General features: G+C 41.2%; 1 protein-coding gene, 1 long non-coding RNA gene and 1 other non-coding gene across 3 annotated transcripts; 2 read left to right on the top strand and 1 right to left on the bottom strand.

Moving 5' to 3' along the window:
• Positions 1 to 5,952: 5,952 nt before the first annotated feature.
• LOC118499192 lies at positions 5,953 to 18,095 on the bottom strand. The gene is made up of 3 exons (XR_004901716.1): positions 17,058 to 18,095; positions 16,609 to 16,616; positions 5,953 to 5,965 (listed from the first exon to the last, which is right to left on the bottom strand). It is a non-coding gene; the product is annotated as an uncharacterized LOC118499192 (long non-coding RNA).
• LOC114512833 (40S ribosomal protein S27-like) lies at positions 6,339 to 6,661 on the top strand. The gene has a single exon (XM_028531952.2). The coding sequence runs from the start codon at positions 6,372 to 6,374 to the stop codon at positions 6,624 to 6,626; it is 255 nt and encodes an 84-aa protein (XP_028387753.1). The 5' UTR covers positions 6,339 to 6,371; the 3' UTR covers positions 6,627 to 6,661.
• Positions 18,096 to 18,101: 6 nt separating the features above from the next.
• Positions 18,102 to 18,225, top strand: LOC114514285. Its single transcript, XR_003686006.1, has one exon. It is a non-coding gene; the product is annotated as a U6atac minor spliceosomal RNA (small nuclear RNA).
• Positions 18,226 to 25,800: the final 7,575 nt, after the last annotated feature.

The raw sequence follows: 25,800 nt of genomic DNA, 5'->3' as shown, positions 1-25,800 counted from the left end.
GCTTCGGCTTCTATGTAATTCTTTTTTTTAAAAAATCCTCACCCAAGAATGTTTACTGGTTTTACAGAGAGAGGAAGGGAGGGAGGGAGGGAGGGAGGGAGGGAGGGAGGGAGGGAGGAATGGCAGGTGGAGTGGGAGGGAGGGGGAGAGAGAGAGAGAGAAACATCAGTTGGATGCCTCCTGTACATGCCCCAACTGGGGCTTGAACCAGCATCCTTTTGGTGTATGGGACAACGCTCCAACCAACTAAGCCGCCCAGCCAAGGCAGTTATATGCTGTCCGGGTCAGCCATGATAAAATGAACCCCTCCTCAGCAACAAGCTCACATGGACAGCTAAGAGGTTTCACAGACTCCCTACTTTTACCTCCAGGAGGGTACTATGAGATGGGGTGAAGACAGAATACCACATGAGAAAGATGATCAGGGGAGACTCCAAAGAGTATGAAGAACTTATGTTGTTTCCACTTTTCCTAGGATGGGATGTGACCCCATTATTAGGTATGAGTCATCCTGCCTCCTGGCTACACCTAAAATAAAAAAAGAGATGGATAGGCCAGGACACTTCAGGGCACTGGCCACTAAAATCTTTCCATTAAATCACCTCTTATATGGACGCCATGCTCACCAAACAACTATCTAATTCAAATACACAGGACACCTACAATAAGGACATGTCTGGCAGAATGTCCAGTGGGAACATGAAATAAGGAGCAGCGGGAGGAAGACAGAAGGAGTTAATGAAGGGAGTATGAAGGCAGCCACCAATTTTCACCTAATGGTACTATATTTAAGAGAAAACAAACAACTAAACAAATCTGCACTTGTCTGTGTTCTAAGTAGTCAACTGGTATAGAAACATTATTCCTAAAACATCAGCTGGACACTGGACACCTGTCTCAGTTGCCCTGACAAAAAGGAATTATGTGCTACTCGGTGTCACAGGGAATGGTGGAAGAACTGGAATCTTCCACATGCTGATCTGGCTTACATGTCCAGGTACAATACAGAATAATATTTCAGTATCAAGAACCGAGCTGGGGCTGGGAGTGAGGTGGGAAGAGCAGGAGGTGGGATACCTTAAAAGTGTGCCGCCATCTCCAGGACACCTAGAGCTGCCCGGAAGCTGCAAGCCTCTCCACTGACAGCATACTAGGTGCAGCTCTGGGGTTAAAATTTACAATTGTTTGCTTCCCCCTTCACGCCTGCTTTGGCTTTATCTTTTCACTCATTTTTTTTTTATTTGACATGCTCAGGGCTCTTACCAAATTAGACCAACAAGTCCAGTCTTGAAAAGCTAACAACTACTTTTCAAACATACCAATTTCCTTTTCCTTAAAGCAAAGGCTTTAAAAGGGAAAGGAAAATGAAGAAAGCTCATTCACATGCCTGCCAATTCTTCTGACCAATTTGGCGTTTCCATAGTTAAACTCGCCAGTTATATATGTGTCTTTTGCCTAAAAAAGAAAAAAAGATAAAAGGAGAAGGGATATAAAACACTGAGTACCAAAACTAAACCATAAAGGTGCTAACCAAAAGTTTTAAAAAAATTCCAAGAAGATAAAATGATTTAAGCAAACACTTGAACAACAGTGTGCACACATACAAAACTATGTAGTGCCCCCAGCAAGGGAAACACAAACCAGTCCTTCCCTTTCTCTCTCTTCTGAGTCACTCTGACTGACAATGACAAAGGTTCCTCAGTGGGTGGGGAGTGGAGGGGATTCAAACCCCTCCACCTCTACCCCTCCCGCAAAGGGAGAGGAAAATGCACCCGCGCACACCTCCTGCAATGACCTACCTCTAGCTCCTGGTCATATCCAGGATCCTGGCTTTGGCTCTAGAACCACTGTGGACTGTCCGTGGCTATCAAGAGTTTGGGGATCCTTCAACAAGGATTCTCACCCTGGCTGGAATAGCTCAGTTGATGGAGCGCTGTCCCAAAGACCGAAAAGTCCCAGGTTTGATTTCCCATCAGGGCACATACCCAGTTAATGGGTTTGATTCCTGTTCGGAGTGTGTACCAGAAGGCAACCAATCAATGTTTTTCTTTCTCTCTCTCTCAAAAGAAATGGAAAAAAAAAAGTACTCTAGTGAGGATACATTTAAAAAAAAGAAAAGAAAAACCAAAAAACAAGGATTCACTATTACACATCCCTAACCAACAAGCAACTAGTACAGATTTAGTCAAAAGGCCAGTGCATTCAAGATAGAACATACTGAAATGCTCCCAGATAAAAGCTCCACCCCTCATTTACTGTATAGCAAGACTTCTCAATGAGATCAGTTGTTGAGCTACATCATTATTTGTTCCTAGTGAAGTTCCTAAGTTTACAAATGACTGGTTTAAAGCAAAGAGTCTCCCTCTGTAATGAAATCTGTTTTCTCCCATGTGTTCACTTAGTGCCCCTTCTTCTGAGTACTCAGGATGGAGGAGAAAAAGAAAAGGTGTTTTCCAGTGAGAGAAAACAGGCATGAACCAGCAGACCAATGAATTATAACACTTCGGTAGTGATCATACTATGAAGAAAATAAACTAGACAGGATAATTGGGCGGAGTATGAGAAGAGCAGAGAATGATTTCTTTTGGATAAGGTGAGGGAAGGCTTCTGAGCAGGTAACATCTGCGTTGAAAAAAAGCCACGTGTGGAAAGAATTCTCTAGGGAGAGGAAAGACCCAGTCTAAAAGTCACAGGGTGGGAACCAATTGTTGAGTACAAACCAAAGTGCATGGTAGATGACAGAAAAGTAGGTGCTAGCTGGAGAGTACGGGGGCCCATGGGGAATTCCTAAGCAACACAAAAGGGGACAGCACCTGTCATCATGTCCAGGGTTTTCCTTTCCTCCTGCAGCAGTAAGAGAACCAAGAACCGCTGGCTTCCTGTTGGTCCTCCTGCTGTCCACATTCTCAGGCCTGGACCTTTGCTTGGGTTATTCCCCTCTCTCCAGAAATGACTTTCTTGCTCCTTCTTATATTGTTTCCATCCAGCTGAAGTTTCCTCACTGAAATCTCACCTCCTCCAGTGTAGTTAGGTCCAGGATTCCTGAAAGCCCAGAGTACTTATTCATTTTTCCTAAGCCAATATTCATTGTCCCACCTACTAAAAGGTCAGGTATTATCCTGATTCTGGGGATACAGAAGTGAACAGACATATGTCCCACCTTCAAGGGGCTCCGTTTGGTCTCCCAGGGGGAGGAACTGGTAAACGAGCAATCTCTATACAATGGGGTAACTGTAACAATAAAGGTTCATTGGACTTTTCATCAGATAACCGCTTCTAATAGCGACTTAACTTCTCTGTGGGTGTATATGATGTCATCTGTCCCTTTATGCGGAATGTCTAGGAAGTCTGGTTTCTACCTGTAGCTCAAAAGGTACTCCTGGTTTGGAAAATGAATCCATCCTACCCATCACGATCAAGCCTCCAGTTCTGCACCTGGCTCTTCAAGTCCACCATGGCTGTGGCCTCGACTCACATCTCCATCTCCTTTACCACACTTCCCTATACAAACCTTCACCTCCTGTTACCAGAACCCACTGTCACCTTCCACCTTCTCTCTGGTCACCCCGTGCCACGCAAGCTTAGTCCAAGAATGGCATTCAGTACATGCTTGTTAAAACCAAGAAATAAAGATGGCCGTCCAACTGTACCAGCTTTCCCAGAAGCTTTGCACTCCCTGCTCAGAATTCCTAGTCCTCACTATCACTTCATAATTGATAAGGTGCTATGCAATAGGATTTTAAAAATTATTTCTAGTATTATTAAACTAGGTCGTCGTCTCTAAGAATATAGTTATAAACATGCTGAAAATAGTAGCTGTAACTTTATAAACTATACTGTACAGAAATAAACCTGAGATTTTAACAATCATATCAAGATTTACTAAGACAATTAGATGTTGTCCCCTTCAAAGCAATTATCTCCATATGACTATACTATGTGTCTTATTTTCTTGGCTCAAACAGTCTGGGACCTCTTCTCATATCTGCAGTCTGCTCTTTAGAAGCAACGCTGACAAGGATGTGTCAGTTCTAGAGGACCAGCCTAGATAGAAACTACACAGTCATACCTCGAGTCCTTTCCTGACACTGCCCTCACACAGCAGGTTTGCGCCCTCACCAACACTGAACACACAAGCCAGGGGGTGTAGAGTCCTGGGGCAGGCCAGTCATCTGCTCTGGCTCACGCATGTGCAAAGGGAACCGGGCTAGATGATGTCAGGATCCTTTTAGCCCTAACATTTAATGGTGGCTTTGGAAAACAAAATCCAACTTCAACAAAAGAATAATTTGGGAATTACCATGTGGGACAAATATTAAGTATCTATTTTTCATTGTTAATTACAAAAGAGTTAATGCCAGTAATGCAGTGATGGAAGAAAAAAGCAATGAAATAAATGCTTCCAAGGTGGGAAGGAACTTTCAGTGTGGTAATGGGCTCCAGGAAGGACATATGTAGGGTATAACTAGCTAGGGCTTTGTCCATGTGACCAAGAGCTTGAGAACAGGAACAGAAGGTGAAGGCACAACGGCATAAAAGACAAGGCACTGTACTGGATCAAGAGAGACAGTTTTAGAAGGGAAATATCCTTTGTTAGTATTTTTACTAAAATAATTTAACACACAGCAAGAGAGACTTTCCAAAAATGTTTATCTTATAATAAGAATTGATATCATCAAGATATCACTGACTGGTCCCTTCCTACTGTTCAATCAGGAAATATTTATTCAGCACATACAATGTGCCAAGCACTGGGGACTCTGGAAGGAAACAAGAAAACACCCAGACACTGACTTAGTCCTGTCCTTACGAAGCTAATGGTACAGTTGGGTAAAGAGATGTTCATGAGGGAAAAACTCACATAAATGCACACTAAGGCTGTAATTAGTGCTGTAAGGGGCACAAGGTACCAAGAGTGCATGTGGAGGGGATATCTGCCAGGGAAGGCAGAAGGGTGTTCTAGAGAAGTTTACAATTAAACTGAGACTAAAGGAAGAAAGAGCTAACTAGGTGTGGGGGTGGCAGAGGCAGTCCGAGCAGAGGGAACCCCATGGGCAAAGGCTGAGCTGGGAGAAACCTGGCTGTTCAGATCACTGTGGCCAGATCAGAGAGACCAAGGAAGTGAAGTTAAGAGAAGACAGTGGGATAGCAGATCGGGTCAGCCCACCCACGGCCCTGAAGGGCCCATGAAGAATGCCACGCCCGCTCCTCCCCCAACCCCCTGCCCACCCTGGCCATGGGTTTAAGTAGGAGGAACATCAGATTTCCACTTCAAAAAGGTCACTGGCTGCAGAGAACAGAGCATGTGTGAGAGAAGCTCAGCTGAAGCAGTCCACGCACACACTTACTGCTGGTTCTGCTGACTTGACTCGTATCAGGCAAGGTCAATGCAGGAAACAGACCACACTCCCTATGTTAACAGGGAGATTTCGATATAAAGAATTCTTAGCTAGGTATACAGTTACTAACTAGTCTCTGAAAAGTCAAAGAGAGAGAACACACTAATGTACCGCAGAGGCAGCAGCTGCTCCAGGGCTGGGGAACAATGGGAAGAGAGTTGGGCAGGGGACTTGGTCAGGTACCACTGCCTAAGGGGTGCAATGAAGCTGGTCTTGCAAATATTGGAAAACAGATTGAGCTGCTGTGGCAAAGAAGTACTGCTCAAGTGGCTCGCATGGGAAGAGGAAGCAGGCAGGAAGAAGCAAGTTCCTTCCTCCTTCCCTGGCTCCACAGTCACCCGCTCACCCCTCCTGTTGGCACTGCCTCACGGGAGAGCCAGGTGGCAACCAAAAATGTGGTTGGTAGAATCCCAGCTTTAACACCACAAAACAGTATAGAACGGTGAGCTTGGAGCTAAGAAACAAACACTTAATAACCAATAAATATCTCACACACAAACACACAACTGTACTTAAAACTTTCACCAGTCATTGTTCTTTTCCAACACAGCCGAATGATCCACTCTCTAATCCAATTTATCAAATCTAGGGCAACGGTGATTGTAAGACACACTAATATTTTAGGTGCCATTAAGAAAAACTGCAGCCAATTAAACTGACTCAATACCAAGTCTCCATTGTAAGATGCATTCTTTTTCAAAGATGTTAAAAGGTGACAAAAAATACCTTAGAATTGATAAAAGAGTTAGAAAAAATACAATAAAAATAAATTAAATATACAGGAAAAAAGCTAAATATTCTTCAGTAATGGGTCAAATTTAATCAAAACAAGACATTTCTGTAGAAAATTATTACTGAGGAAACACCCAGAAAAAAGGACAGGCAATCAAAGGAAGACCTGCTTTATTCAATTTTTTCTTTTAAAAAGTTTTTATTTTAACTTTCCGGCGGTGACGACCTCCCCACGACAATATGCCTCTCGCAAAGGATCTCCTTCATCCCTCTCCAGAAGAGGAAAAGAGGAAACACAAGAAGAAGCGCCTGGTGCAGAGTCCCAATTCCTATTTCACGGATGTGAAATGCCCAGGTTGCTATAAAATCACCACCGTCTTTAGCCATGCACAAACGGTAGTTTTGTGTGTTGGCTGCTCCACTGTCCTCTGTCAGCCTACAGGAGGAAAAGCAAGGCTTACAGAAGGATGCTCCTTCAGAAGGAAGCAGCACTAAAAGTACCACGAATCAAGATGAGTAGGGAACCATCCCAATAAACACATTTTGGATACAAAAAAAAAGTTTTTATTTTGAGGTAACTATAGATTCACATGTAGTTATAAGAAGTAACACAGAGAGGTCCTGTATACTTGTCACTCAACGGTACAATATCACAACCAGGAAATTTACATGATACAGATTACTCAGGTCTCATCTGTTAAATATACTGATTTGTGTGCATGTGTGTATGTGTGTTTAGTTCTATGCGACTGACGTGTGAATTTGTATGAGATACAGAACGGTTCCATTACAAAGATCTCTTGTGCTACCCTTTTATAGCCAAAGCCATCTCTCTCCTCTACCAATACAACACCTATCGATGTTATCTCATAAGGAAAAGAGCTTATATATTATTCAATCATTATTTGTCATGTGAACGAGTCCTTTTTTCCATATTTAAAGAGTGATTAAAGAAGATATCTCAGTTGGCTTTGGGTTAGCTATTCCTTTACAGTAGTATACTGCAAAATGGATGAAGACCTATTCAGATAAGAAAATCTTATTTTTCAAATAAGAGATGGCATCTTTCCTAATCCCATCATTGTACACTGCTCAGTCTCTTATCACCTCCTCCTGAATCACTGCAACACTGAATGTTAGCTGCTATTATTATTGGTGGGACTGTTATTAGCCTGGTTATATCTCCGATGATCCAGTTTTGCCACCCTCTAATACAGAGTAGCCAGAGTGAGCCTCATTAAAAATGAAGTCCAAACATGTCATTGGTTTGCTTAAGATCCCTCCATAGCTTTCCAGACCAAATCTCATCTCCTTAGCCTGCCATTCGAGGCTCTTCATGGCCCAGCACTCCTTGCTGTCCAGCATCTCCAGGTCCAGGCCAGGAAGACACTAGTCACCTCTTTCTCCCAGGCCACTGCTCATATCTTCCGGACTCAGGGGGCTCCTCTACAAAAACTTGCCTGATGGCCCTTCACTGTAGGTTTTGGGGCCCTTCACTGTTCAGGCACTTTTTTTTTTTAATTGTGAAAAATACACGCCACATGAAATTCACCATTTTAACTGTCTTTAAGCGTACAATTCAGTGGCATTAAATATATTATTCAATTTTAAAACATTTATTAATCTAGATGCAGCAGGCACTGAAGTACGAACAGTTTTCCATAAGAAAGGCTAAGAATATCAGATGTTACAAATTAGAGAAGACAGGATGTAAAGTCTCATTTACCAGGAAGGGTTAGGCTATAAGACCCAAACTGACCAGTATAGTGGCCACTAGTCACCTGTGGCAATTTAAATTAAGTAAAATTTAAAAATTAGCCCTTCAGTTACACCAATTCCATTTCAAATGTTCAATTGCCATGCGTGGCTACTGGGTACCACATTGGACAGCACAGATACAGACTATTTCTGTTATCAGAGAAAGTTCTACTACACAACACTGTTTAAGACTATTTAAAAAAGAAGAAATACCCTATTGGTGAAAGGCAGGGCAAAGCAAAAAGGCAGGAGCAAAGCTGCAGCTACAAGGGAAGCTGATGCATGCTGGAAGCATGTAGAAACCCAGCCCAGAGAGACCACAACCTTGGCCTGGGTCCATACCCAAAGGCCATAAAAACTCCAAGCTAATCTGTTCCCAAAGGTATACTTTTAAAAAAATAACAAGTGCTGGCAATAGGGATACTAGTAAGAGTTCTAACTGCAGTTTGTACAGAGGCTAAGAATGGAATGGTTAAAAGGGTAGGGGCATTAAGAGGCCAATAAGGCCTCTCCAACAAAGGCAGCATTCACAGCCTTAAACACAGACTTCAGTTAGGAGGACAGGGTGGACAGGACATTCCAGGCAGGGCCTGAGGTCACAGAGCTGGTAGGTGGTAGTGCCAAGATTCAAGGTTGGTTTCCCAATGATCTTGAACCACTCTACTAAACCCATACAACTGCAAAAGCATGTTTTGTAGCCCGGGTGTCTGGAGCCTTAAGCAAAGCTAGGAAAGTTACATGAGATAAGCCTAAGATAACTTTAAGATAAGCAAGAGCCAATACAAAGAAAGGGCTTTGCCTTGCAGGCTAAATTTGGACTTTAACTTGGTGAGGAAACACTAAAGAAATCTACTAATGGAAGTAATTAAACAACCAAATTTGCTATCTAGAAAGCTAACCTTTGAAATGAAAGCTATCTAGCAGGAGGAGAGACAGACAAAAGGAAAGATGAGTTAGGCTTTAGTGCACAGCAAGGGAAAGGGCTTTGGAGTCAGATCCCTCCCAGTTCCACCCACAAGATAACCGTGGGCGCAGGGTTCCCCTCTCAGAGCCTCAGTTTCCTTACAAGTAAGAAGGAGGTCTCTTCCTACACATTTCTGTTAAAGGTGAGGGGCTGGCCTCCTCTGAGGACAGTTGCCAGGGTTCTGACGACACCCTTCTGCTGAGATGGAGAGCTGTAAGGACAAGTTAGGCTGGGAGATGCCAGGCCTCCTTTGGCTGCTCTGCAGGGAGAGCCTGTCAGACTAAGCAAAGCACAAGCAAGCTCAAAGCAAGCACAGCCTAGCAATATACAGAAGGGTGGAGTCCCAGGCTTCCTAGTAACACAGGCCAGTAAATTCCTCTTTTGGTTTAAAGGTTTGAGCTACTTTTAGGTTGCTTGCAACTCAGGGACCTACAATAAATTTGAAGTAAGGACTACATATGACATATGTAAAGCTCCAAGCACGGTATTTTCCAACCATCAAATACTCCATACAAGTGGTGTTCTTAGTACTATTAAAACAGTTCAGGCAAGAGCCCTAGCTGGTGTGGCTCAGTGAACTGAGTGCCGGCCTGCAAATCAAAGAGTTGCTGGTTGGATTCCCAGTCAGGGCACATGCCTGGGTTGCAGGCCAGGTCCCCAGTAGGAGGCACACGAGAGGCAACCACACATTTATGTTTCTCTCCCTCTCTTTCTCTCTCACTCCCCCCTCCCTAAAAATATAAAAATGATTAAAAAATGTGCAAAGTAACATTTAAAAAAACAGCCCAGGCAAGAGAAAAGAACTTGAAGGTATGAGTAATGAGAATAAAAAGAAAGATAAGATCTCAGAAATATATTCAGGAAACAGCATTAAAAGGGCTTACTAACTGACTAAATGTGGGAGGGGAGGTTAAGGAAAAAAGTATGACACAGTCATTTTCTTTTTTTCTTTTAATTTTATTGACTTATTTGATGTAGGGAGAGAGAGATACAAACATCAACTTGTGGTTCCACTTGTTCATTGGTTGCTTCCTGTATGTGCCCTAACCAGGGATCAAACCTACAACCTTGGCATACTGGGGTGAAGCTCTAATCGACTGAGCTACCTGGCTAGGGCAACACAGTCGTTTTCAACAGGAATGATTTTGCCCTACCTCGCAGGGGACACCTGATAATGTCTGAAGAAGACATCTGATTACCATGACTGAGGGGCCAGGGTCCTACGGGCATACAGTGGGTAGAAGACACAAATGCTGCTAAACGCCCTACAGTCCACAGGACAGGTCCCCAAAACAAAGAATTATCCAGCCCCAAATGTCAGCTCTGAAACTCAGAGACTCTGGTATAGGCTGATTCCCGGGTGCCTGGACTAGACCAGGGTGACTCGTAAAGAATGTGCTATTAATTAAGAGAGCACATGGAAGGAAGAATATAGACCTGGGGCTGGGAAAAGGAGGCTAAGGAGATAATGAGTTCAGTTTTGGACGTGATAAAACTTGTGTGCCCTTGGGGCATTCAGATAAAGATGTTGAGTAAGGGCTTGAAAACTTATCAGAGGAACAGTGGAGCTGGTAACAAGAATCAGGAGTCTTAAGAGTGAAGAGATGGAAGCCCAAGACCTGGCAATAATGACTTTATCCAGGTAGCCTGAAGAAAGGATGGCAAATGACAGATCTAGAATATAAGTCTCAGCAAACCGCAACATAAAACAATTATATCTTCTTTACAACTGCACTAAGAAAGGATGGGTATCAAATGTTTGTTAGCAACAGTCCGTTATAGTCTCCGGTCCTTGCCTTCAGGACTGTCTGCACTGCCAGCTTAGAGGAGTACTTAGGCAGTGTTAGCTCTAGACCAGTGATTTTCAACCCTTTTCACGTCATGGCACACAGAAACCAATTACTAAATTTCGGTGGCACACCAAAAACGTATTGTATTTATTTTGCTGATCTGACAAAAAAATAGGTTGATTTTGATTCATTCACACTGGATGGTTATTGTATTGGCTGTTGTCATTTTTTAATTTGACAATCTAAGGGAAAAGAGGTCAGTGTCCCTGACTAAACAGTCAGTTACTGCATGTTTTAAAAATTCTTGTGGCTCACTAGTTGCTCTAGACCCATCTACCCGTTTTAACTGCTGAAAGCAATGCATAAAAAATGTCAGAGAAAATAATTTTGACCAAAGTAGTAATAGTTCTCAATGAATTTGAAAGTGGAAATTGATACATAAACTCCCTTACCAATTTTAAGCAAAGACTCTCCAAAGTCACATACTTTCAAAGGAATTTTATGAAGATCAAACTCTACATTCAACAAACATTAACAGACCTGCTGGGGAGGAGTGCTGCTGGATGTCATGGAGAACAGTCATCAATGCCTGTGTTCCCACGTGTGTTAGAGGACAGAGCATTTTCATGTCCACTGTCTCATATCACTTGGGTTTGTGTAGCAAGACTGTGACAACCAATACTGCCATTTCTGTTTTATAGTTGAAGAAACCATTCTGAAAATCTAATGTGATTTGCCAATGTGCACACATCTAGTTAATAGGAGGAAGAGATGAAATGCCCAGGAATATCCAAAGGATACAACCTGCCCCCGCTTATTATAAGAAAATTAGGGGCTGGTCCAAGAATAACAACAGTAACAATCATGTGCTTTATATGTATCAGTCCTCTAATCCTTAAACACTGAAGCTGAAACTATTATCTGCATCTTATAAGAGAAAACTGAAGTTCACATATTTTAAGTAAATTACAGTTTTTACATACAGTAAGAGGTGGAGCTGAGGCTTGAACCTAGGGTTGTCTGATGCTAAAGGCCAAGTTCTTAATTTACTCTACTGAATTTTCCATGTTGTTTTGGTTAGATAAAGGTTTGGGCTTTTTCAATTGCTAGCTAGCTAGATGACTCCACCCAGAAAGGCTGTAAGAAAGGAAAGCTAGTTTTATTTATTGTGTTCTTTCTCTCTATTAAGTACAGTCAGACCTCAGTACACATCGCATTTGGATGAGAAAAAAATGTTTCAGCACTTGTTGCTTGCCCAGTACTCAGTTTTGGCACTCCTCACGTGATGTGAAGAGAAAGGGGAGGGTGAAAGCGATCATGAAAAGTTTCTGTACTGGAGAACTCAGTGGGAAAGTAAATGTTCTAAAGGAAGGCTGCCCCAAGAACGAGCTGCTGGCAACTTTGAGGCGCATAACTTTGACTCTACGTCAATCACTCACATTTTGAAGTCTTATCAACAGGGGACGAGGGACAGTAAAATAAAATGGCTGACATGCTGAAAGAGAAACTAGTGTGGGATACGTTTTCCATCTGGCTCAATTACTTAGATGCTAAGAAAAAATAAAATGAACAGGAGAGGGGCATATTGCTACTCCACTAAAAATGTGAATATACTTTCACTTGCAGCTGAAACACAATGTCAAGTCTGTAGGGGCAGAAGCCTTCCTAACACCAAAGTCATGGGACAAACAAGGGCCTGCTTTTCTCATCTACAAAGAATTCAAAACACATGTAAAAATAAGTATTCAGCACTTGAATTACTTTTTGGATGGAGGCTTGACACTTCTGCCATTTTTCTACTCTCAAAAACAATAAAGCTTCTGGAGTAATTTTTAAGAAGTTTTTGTTGTTAAATAGTACATATTACAAAAGAAAAGAAAACCCGTGTACCCACTACTTAGTTAAAGAACGGAATATTCCCAGTATCAATAGCCCCCTCATGCTCCTCTATGAGCCCATCTTTTCCTACCCTACAAGTTTACTACCCCTCAAATGAACGTTAATTGCTCCCCTGCTTTATAACACATAATGCTTTGTAACCTAATGTATCTTTCATTTTATACATTTTGATCTTTATAAATGGAATTATACCATAGTTGACCGTTGAACAACACAGGGGGCTAAGGGTCCTAAACCTATGTACCATCAAAAAAATCTGTTTGATTTTTGACTTCCCCAAAACTTTACTACTATAGCCTACTGCTGACTGGAAGCCTTACTGAAAACATAGATAGCCAATCAACACATATTTTTATATGTTATATGTTTTAGATACTGTATTCTTATAATAAAGTAAGCTAGAGAAAAATGTTATTAAGAAAATCATAGGTAATAAAAACACGTTTACAGATTTATTTAAAAAATGTGCATGTAAGTAGATCTGCACAATTCAAACCGTGTTAAGGGTCAACCGTATTTTACTTTTCTATGATTTGCTTTTCTCACTCAATGCTGTTCTTGAAATTTATTTATGTTGTATTACATTTCATTCACGTAAATGCTGTAGAGTTCCACTGTTAATATACCACAATGTATGTATCCATTTTCCTTCTGATGGATATTTAGGTTCCCAATTTGTACTACTACATTGCAATGTAACTGTAAACATCCTAGTACATGTCTCCATATAAGCATACACACACAGTTCTTCAGTGGGGTGGGTTTGTGGCTACAACTCAACCTGCTGGGTTACAGGGTGTCCACGTTTTCCAAATTTATTAGACACTGACACACTGTTCCCAAAGTGGTTACTACAATTTACCCTCCCACCAGAAGAGTACAAAAATTTCTGTTGAGCCCTGACCAGTGTGGCTATGTTGACTAGGCATCACTCAGCAAAGCAAAAGGTGGCCAGTTCAATTCCCAGTCAAGGCACATGCCTGAGTTGTGGGTTCAATCCCTGCTAGCGGCATATACAAGAGGTAACTGATGGATGTTTCTCCCTCCTTTCAATTCTCTAGAAATAAATAAATAAAATCTTAAAAAACATTCTCACTGAATATAAAAATTCCCATATCTTCAGCCAATCATTGGTATTTTCAAATCTTTTAGTGTTTGCTAATTTGAAGAGTACAAAATGGTATCTCATTGTAGTTTAGCTTGCATTTCCTTGATTACTAATTAAATTGAAAATTTTTTCATTATATTTATTGGCAATTTGGATTTTCTCTACTGTAAAATTTTTATTTCATTTATTTTTTCAGCTAGGTCTTTTTCTTATTGATTTGCAGTTCTTTAAGTATTCTAGGTACAAATTCTTTGTTGATCATATGTGCTGAAAATATTTTTCCCTAGTTTCTTTTTCACTTTCATTATAGTGTCATTTGATGAATATAAATTCTTAACTATAAGGAACATGAATGTATCAACTGCCATTCATGATTTTTGCTTTTTGTATCATGTTTAAAACATCCCTCCCTTTCCCAGGTCTATAAATATTCTCCTATATTTGTTTCTAGAAGTATTAAATCATTTCATATTTATCTGAATCTATTTGGTGTTTATTTTACAAATGGTGTCTGACTGATCCTTATAAAGAGGGAAAATGATCATGTGAAGACAGAGGCAGAAATTGGAGTGATATGGCTACAAGCCAAGGACCACCGAGGAAGAGTCAAGGAAAGACTCCTCCCTATTGTCTTCTCGAGAGAGCCTGGCCCTGCCAACACCTTGTTTTGGACTTCTAACTTCCAGAACTGTAAGAATATAAGTTTCTGATGTTTTAAGTAACCCAGTCTGTGGTATTTTGTTATGGCAGTCCCAGGAGACCAATACAATCAGATGGAGCATCCCAGTACCGTTTGCTGAAAAGCCTATCCTTTTCCCTACGAATCTGCAGTGTCATTTGTCATCTCTCTCCACTGACTGATTGGTAAGGCCAGTTCTATCATAGAGACCATATACGCACAGTCATCCGAGTCTAGGACTTCCACTGTGATCCACTGGCCCATCCCTACCCCTGCATCTTACCACATTGCCTTCATCTGTGGAATATACCTGAAATTAACATCACCATCAAGATTACTGTATGCTGAGCAAAGCGCCCTTTGCCATATGCTTGTACATTGTTGTTATTTTTTTAATAATAAAATTAAATAGTACTGTTTAATAAGATAAAAATTCATCAGTACGTTCAAAATAACAACTGCCACAAGTCTTTTAGTACCAATCATTTCATTTCACTGGGTAAGTGAAAATAAAAATCAGAAAGCAACTACATGTTTCCTTTGCCCATTTCAGTGAACTGTTGGTATCCTACAAAAACTCAGTAACTGTCCACATATTAAAAATAGAAAAAGCAGGAGCAGTGGTGGCCAAGAGAACAGCAGCAGGTGACGTAAGTATAGTGCAGCTTCTTGACGGCCACAGGCAGCTCTGGTTTGGTTATATTACTTGTTACCATGCAGAGCCACATCATGCTCAGAAAGAGTGGTGCAAGCACTAAAACCTAAGTTCCATCAATGGCTCTGCAACCCATAAAATTTACTCGAGTGAGTCACTTGGTAGCATTTTCTGAATACAAGTAGGGCAGAGAAAGGATAAGGATAGGTCAACAGCCTGGGCTCAGCTAGTCTCTGGGAAGCAAGTGGCAGTAGAAGAATCTGGAGGGACTGGCCCTGGACACTGGCCACAGCATCCTGACAATGAGGAAAAGAATTGAACCTGCCTGTCCATTTCATCCTAATGGTCTGTGAATAAATACTACTCTTACATCTTACAGAACTGACAGAAATTGCAAGTATATAAAAAGGTCCTGCCCTCATATGTCCTCTAATACTTAAATAAAGAACCCAAAAAGTCTAAACCCACTACAGACAGCTTATAAAATACATAAGACAGCCCTGGCCAGATAGTTCAGTTGGTTACAGCATCATCCCGATGCACCAGGGTTGGGGGTTTGATCCCTGGTCAGGGCACATATTAAGAATCAATCAATAGGATGCATGAATGAGTGGAACAAGTCAATGTCTGTCTGTCTGTCTGTCTCTCTCTCTCCCCTTTCCTCTCTTCCCCCATCTAAAATCAGGAAGTTAATATTCACATCCTCTGAAAATTTAAGAGATGTGGTAACATAAAAAAAACACACAGTGTAAAGTATTTTGCTCAAAACTTGGCAGTATAAAATGTTTCTTCTTTCTTTTACCTTCTTTCTACTTCTTTACTTTCTTTTTGATTTCTTTCATTAGTGAGGGGCTAGTATGGGTGAGAAGTAGGGGCTGAAAAAGACGATATGCTATTTGGGAGGAAAGAGGGCAGGAAAACTGAGGAAGGGAAGAAAACTGAGAGAGGTACACAATAAAAGGCAGTAAGAGACCAGATAGAGGTCCAAGTCGAGGACAGCCACCAGCCTCCCACCCTGCCAACAAACAGCCCTTCTGAACTCTACATCACTGCACCCTGCAGAAAGACAGGACCAGAATTTTCAGTGGATCCTGAAGGTACTTCTCTCAGCTGCGCCTGCCTTGTGGCAGAACATGAAAACAAAACATAAAGTCGCCGAAGGCCTCACCATATTCTCACGTTCTCATGACTGAATCCAAGGTGAGGTGAAATGAAATGAGGGAAGAGAGGAGAAAGATAAAAGAAAAGAAATTGGGTCTCAAATTTTCATCTTAAATACAGAACTTATAACTGCAAAGATTTTCCATAAGTGGCCTTTATCAAAGTTATCGTTAAGGGGTTTATTGGGCTATCTTTATAATTCTGTTTACTTCATTGCACACTTGTATATTTTTATGACATACCTGGAAGAGATTAAAGTGGAAAGCAAAGAGTACTCTCATGAAGCTGACTTCTGTTATGGAAGGGCAAATGGTGGGACATGGACTGATGGAAAGAGGAAACAAGCCTGATGGGAATCCATTAAGGGGGCAAGCTAGATCCTGGGCAGTGGGGGAAACCTGGCATGTTGTGACATGTGAGGTCTTTGTGATGCACCAGTATCCTGACACCTGGCTGGCCTGACACCAGTACCTTAGGACCAAAAAATGATTTGCTTTGAGCTATTGGTTAAGTATATTAAACAACATTGTGAACACCAATTATTAGCTCTCTCTACTGCACTCAACAAGACAGGCTAGTAATCAGTAGGCAACATTTTTTGAAACTTAGTAAGTTAATGCCAACCTGCAATGCTGAACTGAAGCTCATTCAACACAGACCTTGGCCTCACCACAGTCTAAGGCAACAGACCTGATGTTTTCCTCACTGAATTCAAAAGTGTGTTAAATCAAAATGCTAGTGAAAACCTGGAAAAGAAGAAAGGGGCTAGCAAGAAGAGACAGTACGGGTGGGTAGGAAAGACAGATGGACACAATGGTGGCAGGCTGTAACTTCTGAGACACACAACAGTACAAACTTTCAGACCAAGCATCAATAATTGGAAAACTAGAGTTGTCTCCGATCTGCAATGACCTCCCTGTTCCTGTCGCAGCAGGTGATCTACACATAGGCCCCTCCAACAGATCTACAAAAACTTGACTGAAATCCACTGGGCCAGTGACAGGAAGGAAACATTTTGGTCTTCACAAAGCTATGATGACTACCCAACACTGTGGGCTATGTATCTCCAAAGTGGGAAACAAGTTAATCGCTATCCTGAGACAATACATAAATCAGGTTAACCAATGGATCATCTTCCTCTTGAAGGAGCCTCCCTTTTGCTCCAGTTTTCAAGCATCTCCCTGTATCCTACATGAGTTTATATATACATATACTCATAGCTAGCTAGTAATGGTTTATTTACATTCCTTCAGAGTAGAAGAAAATCACCATCTATTTGCAACTACAATACTCTAAAAATAAGTCATGTGATTCTTTCAAATGTGAAAGGTAAAAAGTGGAAACATTCTAGTGTTAAAACTTGTAATAGGAAGGTGGTCATCTGTAAAATAGATACGCCGGAAGTAAACAAAATAAAAGCCATTCAGAGGTTTAAAAGCCTATGTTAATTTTTATAGTTTTTAAAGCAGTGTTTAAAACTGGGTAAAACAAGAATATATGCATTGAATTAAATGACTTTAAGATAGAATAAATAAGAATTCTCTTTCAAAATCCATCAGGCAAAGTTTTCAAAACTCCCCATACAATATTTTCTTGGCTTATACTACTTGAGACAAAGTAACTCGACAATTCCTAGTGATTAGCATTGCATATATGATCCTTTCAAACTTGAGCAAAACTCATCTAACTATTCTAAAATTGTATTATTTGAACATGGCAAATTTCCAGATTAAAAAAAAAACGTTATTAGACAAACACTTGAGTAGAGATAATAAATCTGGAATTATCCAATGTTTCATATTTCATATTGCTCAAGTTCCAGCTGTATTTAGCAAAGAATTTCAGACAAATGTTCCCCATTCTCTATTTTTCCACATCACTCGAACAGGCTGACAAATCCACTAAAAAGAAAAACTTCATGATACTAAGGTAATGAATTGTTTTTTCAAGTTTCTAGTGTTGTATAAAAGGAGAGAAGGTTAGCACTCCCCTTGACACGGATGGAAGAGACCCTTGGGCCTAACAATAAGCATACAGTTAAGGCACTGGCCACCTACTTCATGCCTAACCACTTGTTTTTAGGTGCTGGAAGCAACCTAGATGCCCATCAGTAAATGAATGGATCAAAAAACTATGGTACATTTACACAATGGAATTCTATGCAGCAGAAAGAAAGAAGGAGCTCCTACCCTTTGCAACAGCGTGGATGGAGCTGGAAAGCATTATGCTAAGCGAAACAAGCCAGGCGGTGAGAGACAAATACCATATGATCTCACCTTTAACAGGAACCTAAACAACAAAACAAAGAAACAAGCAAAATATAACCAAAGACACTGAAATAGAGGACAGGCTGACAGTGACAAGAGGAGAGAGAAGAGGAAATTTCAGGGGAGAATGGGAAGGGTTTACAGGTACAAATTTAAAGGACACATGGACAAAAACTAGGGGGAGGGTGGTAATGGGAGGGAAGTGGGGAGGGTTGGGTGGTGGGCTGGATTGGGAGTAAAAGGGAGAAAACTGTACTTGAACAATGATTTAAAAAAATTGTTTTTTAAAGTTTCTAAAGCATAAGTATGTAAAATGTGTGCAAGACAATTTTAAGATTTATAAAAGCAAAAAACAGTAACTTAAATGTCCATTGGCAAAAGCTAATATTTACTGAGTACTTGCCACATGTCACATGCAAGTGTAATAAACCCTTTACAAGTCTCAAAATATTTCTGTTAGACAGGGCTTAGTAACATCTCCAATCCACAGATAAGGAAACTGAGACACAATGAGGGTGAATAAAATTTCATATTGCTGGTAGAGCCGGAATATGAATTTATAGCTCAAGCTCCCACCACCACATTCCACTGTCTCTCACTGAGAGGGAACTTAACCCTGCAGTGGTTACGCTTCCAGACTAAAACTGACGATTATTTTGTATGGATGACTACTGTCATCCTCGTGACCACTCAAGGGTTAAGAAACAAAGGCACCTCCAGGAACCTCAACACCATGCAGCAACTACAGGGAGGCAAGCGCTGTGCCTTTTATTGCTGAACACTGTAATTCCTAGGAATGCAGTGTGCCCAGCACATTACAAATACTCAGTATAATCTTACACACACACACACACACACACACACACACACACATATACATTCATATATACATAAGTAAAATGCCTGAAAGAATGTCTTAGTTGTTACCACTCACATCTCCAGGAAGCAGAATTGGAAGTGGGTGAGTTAAAATGAGAAATGGGGGACTTTTTAAATTTTATGTACTTCTCATGATTTAAATGTTAGGCAAGACTATTACTTTTTAAATTCCTTTTAAATTTTGAAACAATCTCAAACTTACAGAAAAATTGCAGGTATGGTACAAAAAATTTTTTCTCTCAGAATCATTGAAAGTTGTCAACCTAATGCTTCATCACCCCAAATACTATAATGTGTATATTCCTTAAAAATAAAATAAAATAAAATAAAAATTCTCTCGGGCAACTATACAACAACAACCAAAATCAAAACATTAACACGATACATTACAATGCCACTTAATCCTCAGGCCCCACTGAAGTTTCACCACTCGTCCCAGCAATGGTCTTGACAGCAAAAGCCCCCAGGTCAGAATCACCTGTGATATTTAGTTGACCTGCCTCTTCAGTCTCCTTCAGTTTGAAAAAGTTCCACAGTCTTGCTTTGACTTGCATGACCTTGAAACTTCTAAAGTTGATCGCAGGCCATTTAATTTGTAGACTGTCCCTTAAATTGGGCTTGTCTGTTGTTTCCTCACGATTAGATTCAGGTCATGCACCTGGGCCTGAATACCACCCAACCGATGTTGTGTTCTCACTGCATCCTATCAAGTGACATAATTTAAATTTGTCCCTCTGCTGGTAATCACTTAGACTACTTGGTTAAGGTGGTGTTTGCCAGGCTTTTTCCCACTGTAAAATTACTCTTTTCCTCTCTTTGTATTCAACAGGTATTTTTCAGAGAGGTACTTCTATATTTAAATAACCCATTCTTCAAACTCTGAATTTACTCATGAGTCCACACATATGTTTTATTGCAAAGTAGGTCAGGTTGTATGGGGTCTCTCTGTTTTCTCTCTTTTTATTTTTAAAAAGATTTATTTATTTATTAGAGAAAGGGAGGGAGAAAGAGAGGGAGAGAAACATCAATGTGTGGCTGCCTCTTGCATGCACCCAACCAGGGACCTGGCCAGTAACCCAGGCACGTGCCGACTGGGAATCCTTTTGTTCGCAGACCAGTGCTCAATCCACTGAGCCACACCAGCCAGGGTTCAGTTTTCTCTTTTACTTAACAGGTTTTAATCCATGATCACTTCTTAAATTTTGATGAAAAAATTATCCCAGATTTGGCCAGTGGGAGCCCCTTCAAACTGGCTTCCGTGTCCTTTTCACATGCATTCACGATTCTTTGAAGACTTCTTTGCTTTCAAGCACATGACATTACAGGTTCATCTTAAACTTTTCTGCTCTAATCCTGTAACCAGCCATTTCTCCAAGAAGCTGGGGTTCCCTTTTAGTTAAATACTGGTATTCTGCAGTTAAGATCTAGGTATATGATGTACTCATTGCGACTGGGGTACTCGGACACTCACCCTCTTTATGGACAGTGCTAAGAAATGCATGTATATGTGTATATAAACACACATGCGTGCCTTTTACACCTGTATTATTTTTGTATTTGTCAAGCACACAATACTTCTGATTCCAACCTACCATCACAGGATTCATTCTAGTTTTCTCTCTTTCAATATTTAAAACTCCCTTCTCCAACAGTGATGGCTGCAGCTCCCATTATCCTTAACACATTTATTTGATCAATCCTGTATTCAGTCAATCTGTCAACGCTGATGACATCCCAGACCCACATGGACGCCCTTCATGCCTCTCTTCAGCTGATAAGCCACACCAAATCCACACTTTCTGTGAAGGCCTCCTCAGTCTGACACCCTGGCCAAGCCCCCTATCTTCTCTGTCTACCGACTGGGCTTTAGGACAAAACTGTTCAGAAAGAAGACACGGAAGAGAAGAATAATACTTTTAAAAATTAAATGTAAGCCCTGGCTGGCATAGCTCAGTGGACTGAACGTGGGCTGTGAACCACAGTTTCGATTCACAGTCAGGGCACATGCCTGGGTTGCAGGCCATGGCCCCCAGCAACCGCACACTGATGTTTCTCTTCTCTCTATCTCCCTTCCTTCCCTCTCTAAAAATAAATAAATAAAATCTTTTTAAAAAAAGAGTGAAATAAAAAAAATTAAATGTAAAATTATACATATTTTTTAAAAAGGGTATCCATTAAATTAGAACTGGTAATAATTTAGACAGCCAAGTTAAAGTTCACTTTTGTACCATCTATGAAGAACAGGTTTGTTAAGTAAATTAATAGTATATACAAGCTTGCAACCCAGTTGTTTAACCTACTTAAGAGAACTAATTGTTTTCAAGCACTTTAAAAATCACTGGGCATGTACTTGCCTTTAATTACTGTCTAATTACAATAATTTCTATTTTCTTCATTATAGCTTTGATAACCCTCTATTTGATTACACTGTAAGTATTACTATACTTAAACTCAATGTAGTTTAGATCCTTTTAAAAATGTCTCTTTATTAATCAATTTGGCTGTTTAAATAATCATCTGAGATAAAGTGCTTAGCCATTCAGTGGTTTCTCCATTTTAGTTCATCTGTCATGCTGCCCAAAACGGGAAATGCCTTTCCACGGCCATGCAGGCCTGTCCCCCAAGCCCTCCTGCTCTGCACACCAGCATTCCTGCCTCTTTGTCCTCCGTTACTTATTATGAATGCAGTGCTGAGAAGCCCCATAGAGCCATCAGTTCCCACCACTTGAGCCCATATTTTATTTAAGACATTACACTTCACAAAACAAGGATTCACCCAATCAATTAACAAGTTTAATTTAAAAAAGTTTGCTTGGGAAGAGAATATATTCTAGAGTCATAGCCCCTAGTTCCTCCACTTCCTTGTTTCTGTGGCCTCAGATCAGTTACTAAGCTTTAAAACTCCATCTTTTAAAGATCAAACCATTCTTCACCTCAGGTTATGTGAGGACTAAATGAAGTAGTGGGAAGTACCTTCTATATAACAAGCATTTAATGAATACAAGTTCATGTCTAAACTCCTCTTCTCTCTGCCTCATAGGAAAACTCAGCATGATTCAGAGCAGTATTTTAAAATCTGGTCATACAGAGCCTCAAAGGAAACCCTCAGAAGAATATGCCAGCTTAAACTGTGTCTGCCCTATCACTGTCCCTAACCAAAACAAGGAGAATATTAAGCAAAACAAAACAAACACAAACAACCACCAGCAAGAGTTCCATAACCTAAAACTGAGCAACCAACTTTGCCCTTACCCAGGAGAATAGTATCAGTATTTGGAAGATTGGGGCAGGGGGTGGGGGCGTGGGGAGAGGTGCGATTGAGGAATAAGCAGACTGTAATATTTACTTTGGCTTCCAAATAAAGGTGCCAACTAGTTGTAGAGACCCCAATTAATCCTGGCCTGGGAGTACTGGGACTACTGAAGGCATTATCTCAGTGGTGGGTTATCTGGGTTTTTTTTTTTTTTTTTTGCTTACGAACCTCTGTCAAATACCAGTGATTAAATATTGGCATTTCATATCTGACAAAAGAAGATTATGTTATTAAAAATCCGTTAGAGGTAAGTAATTTTAAAAACCAAAGTTGTTAATACTGTGATGCACCATGGGCCATCCTAGCAGTGTTTTAAAAATGCCAACCCCTAACAGTGAACCAAGCAGAACCGCAAATGCTCCAGCAGGTAAGACATTTCAAAGGCACGGCCTTAACAAGTAACACAGAAGTGAATCTAAAAATTACCAGCAAATGATGCCAGATGAACTATTTGCTCTGTATTTTCAACGTATGAAATAGTTAAACTTTTCTGGCATGTAAAATTAGGTGGTTTTAGTGTACTATTTCTTTTAATATCATGAAAATTTATTTACATCAAAGAGATGGAAGATATAGTGGCATTCCTTCCAAACTGCCTCAAGAGCAAAGCCAGATATTAAAAGACTGCAAACAAAATGCTGACGTACCATGAATATACATGCTGTCTCTGCAAATAATCCTTTCTCTATAGAGGATAAAGTTGCCAACCTGTTTCATTTGCAAAGCCTCTGTGCTTCCAAATGGCCTGCAAGCAAAGGTCAAAGTGTCTCCCATGAGTTTTTGAAGGGCTAGACCCTGAGAGATATGTCAGAAGCCTCAGACACAGGTGGAGGGCACAGAGCCAGGGACTAAATTCCTCACCCAACAGAAGTCCAACTAGTTATCCAGAAGAGCCTGTGTAACCTAAGACAGAAGGGGACTCTCCCCAGGAAGAGAACACATTCCTGTTTGTCAAACTAGGAACTGTAACCACCACTGCAGATATTACCAGTATTTCTGCAACAGGCAAAGTGGAAAGATTCCCTGCTTTTAGGTCCCACACATCAGCCATGCTTTTCTTCAGTCTCTCCACCCTCAAACTGGTACACCAGGCAGCTGCTCTGGCTCTTCTTTGTTTAAAGGGGGAAAGAGGACAGGTGAACAGAGAAGGTACTACACCTCAGAGAATTCAGAATGATTTACATTTAAAGTTGTCTCTAATTGTGCAATTTTCTTTGTTTCCTATTAAAGGACATTCAGGTATGAGCATGGGAGGTGGGGAAAACTGAGTGTTTATACAAAGCACACTGTTGTCTAAAATATACTTATTTTAAGGGGGGGGAGAACCAGACAATCCACAGCTCCCTTCCATGCCACCCCCAATATTTCTCCTAGAAGGAAGGGAGGCCCAGCAACTTCAGGAAGCTATTGCAAACCTCGTTGGCCTGGGAGAGTTCTGTGTCTAGTTTCTTCCTAAGGCAGTGGAGTATAGTGATCAGGCACACAAACTCAGCAACCAAGTCTGTCCGGTTACTTCCTACCTGTGTGACCAGATACTCAACCCCCCCTGCAGTTAGCTTACAGTCTTCGTTATGAAGGCTGAGTTATCGTACGTAAAGCACTTACAGCAGAATGCCTGGTGTTCATTATAGGAAGCACACAGGAACTAGTATTACCTCCCCTTCTCATATACACGTGTAAGTTCTCACCTCCTCCAACCCACACTCTTTCTTTCCCTATTCTTTCAAGTCATTTGCCTGACCCTGGTTTTACCTTATTCCCAACCCAGCCTGGACTTTTTTGAACATTCACCAGCATTCCCCAAAGGCTTCACCCCCTGGTTATCCCACACTATCTATTTAGGACAATCCTCACTCAGCCTCAAGTAACTCTGCATTCTTCACCTTGACTCGCTGGGAAAGGCTGCACAGCCACAAATCACTGAAATTACAAATAAAGGATCTCCCCTCTCGGCTAAGCCCTTAGAGCTGGTAGATGATTCTTTATGTTGTTTTCCTTTGAAGGTGCGGGGTGGAAGTCTTAATTTTCTAAATGTTTTCTCTTTCTTTTCACTCAGACTTCATCTCTTATTTTACAAAGAGGAATGCCTTCTACTTAGAAGCCAATGTCTCCCTGGGGAAACTCCCTCAAATACCCTTCTCTCCATTTCCAAACTTACTCTCTCCTCTCCAAGGCTAACCTGTCACCCATGCAGCAAATCTCTCCCCACACCTGAGTTCTCTTCCCGGACACACTCTCCCATGTTCAAGTCAACTAACTGTATCAAATGCCTACTCAGGGTACCAGGTCACCTCATGGATGTTGACGATATAGAGCTTATTCCTGTACTTCCAATGGTTACCTCTCTACTTGCTCTTTCCCCTTAGCCTTCCGATTCATGCTTTAGAATGCAAGTCCCACAAGGGGAGAGATTTTTATCTGTTATGTTCACTGTTTTATTCCTAGAGACTAGCACAGCTCCTGGAATACATAAGGCACTCAAAAAATTTTGATGAGTTAATTCAAGCCACCCTGGATTCATTTATTCATTCAACAAATGCTCAGAGCACTCACTGTGTGGGGCAGGTGCTGGGATGACAGAGGTGAGCACAACTAGTTTCTGTCCTAGAGCTACTCACTATAGTGACAAAGAGAGACCCAAGAGCCCACTCTGAGCCCATTGGAGACTTCCCGATGTGGCAGACCACTGACAAGCAAGATAAACAATGTGATGGAGAGGGCCCCAATGGAGACCCATGGACAGAGGCTGCACTGAGCTCTTCAAGGTAAAACCTAACCGCCCACTTTCACGGTTTATCTCAGTCAACCCCCTGAAGCAAGGGCCCTGATAACTATTCTTCATACTTCCCTAAACTCCTTCCTGTCTGGGTTTCTCTTGCACCACCCCTCTTCCTGTTTCATTGCATCCCCTGAGGACGCACTGTCAACCTCCGGCCCAGACAACCATCTCTACACGTAAAAATCAATGTCTCCGAAACTTACTTCTCTCTTGAGCTCCAGACCTGTATTTCCACCTGCCAAGTTGTAGTACATGACCAGCAAACATCCAAAACATATCTCAAGCAAAACCACAGCCTCTCAGCCCCCATCCTCACCCTACCACATAGTTCAAACCCACTGAACACCGACCCTAACTCACAGCACCACTCATTCACCCAGCCTGGGGCTTATCCACAACTCCTCCCTCTTTCTCATC

Source organism: Phyllostomus discolor, chromosome 2 (assembly GCF_004126475.2).
Source record: "Phyllostomus discolor isolate MPI-MPIP mPhyDis1 chromosome 2, mPhyDis1.pri.v3, whole genome shotgun sequence".
In the NCBI taxonomy this organism is placed as follows: Eukaryota; Metazoa; Chordata; class Mammalia; order Chiroptera; family Phyllostomidae; genus Phyllostomus; species Phyllostomus discolor.
The sequence above is the reverse complement of the archived record's forward strand: the minus strand, read 5'-3'. Positions and strand labels throughout refer to the sequence as shown.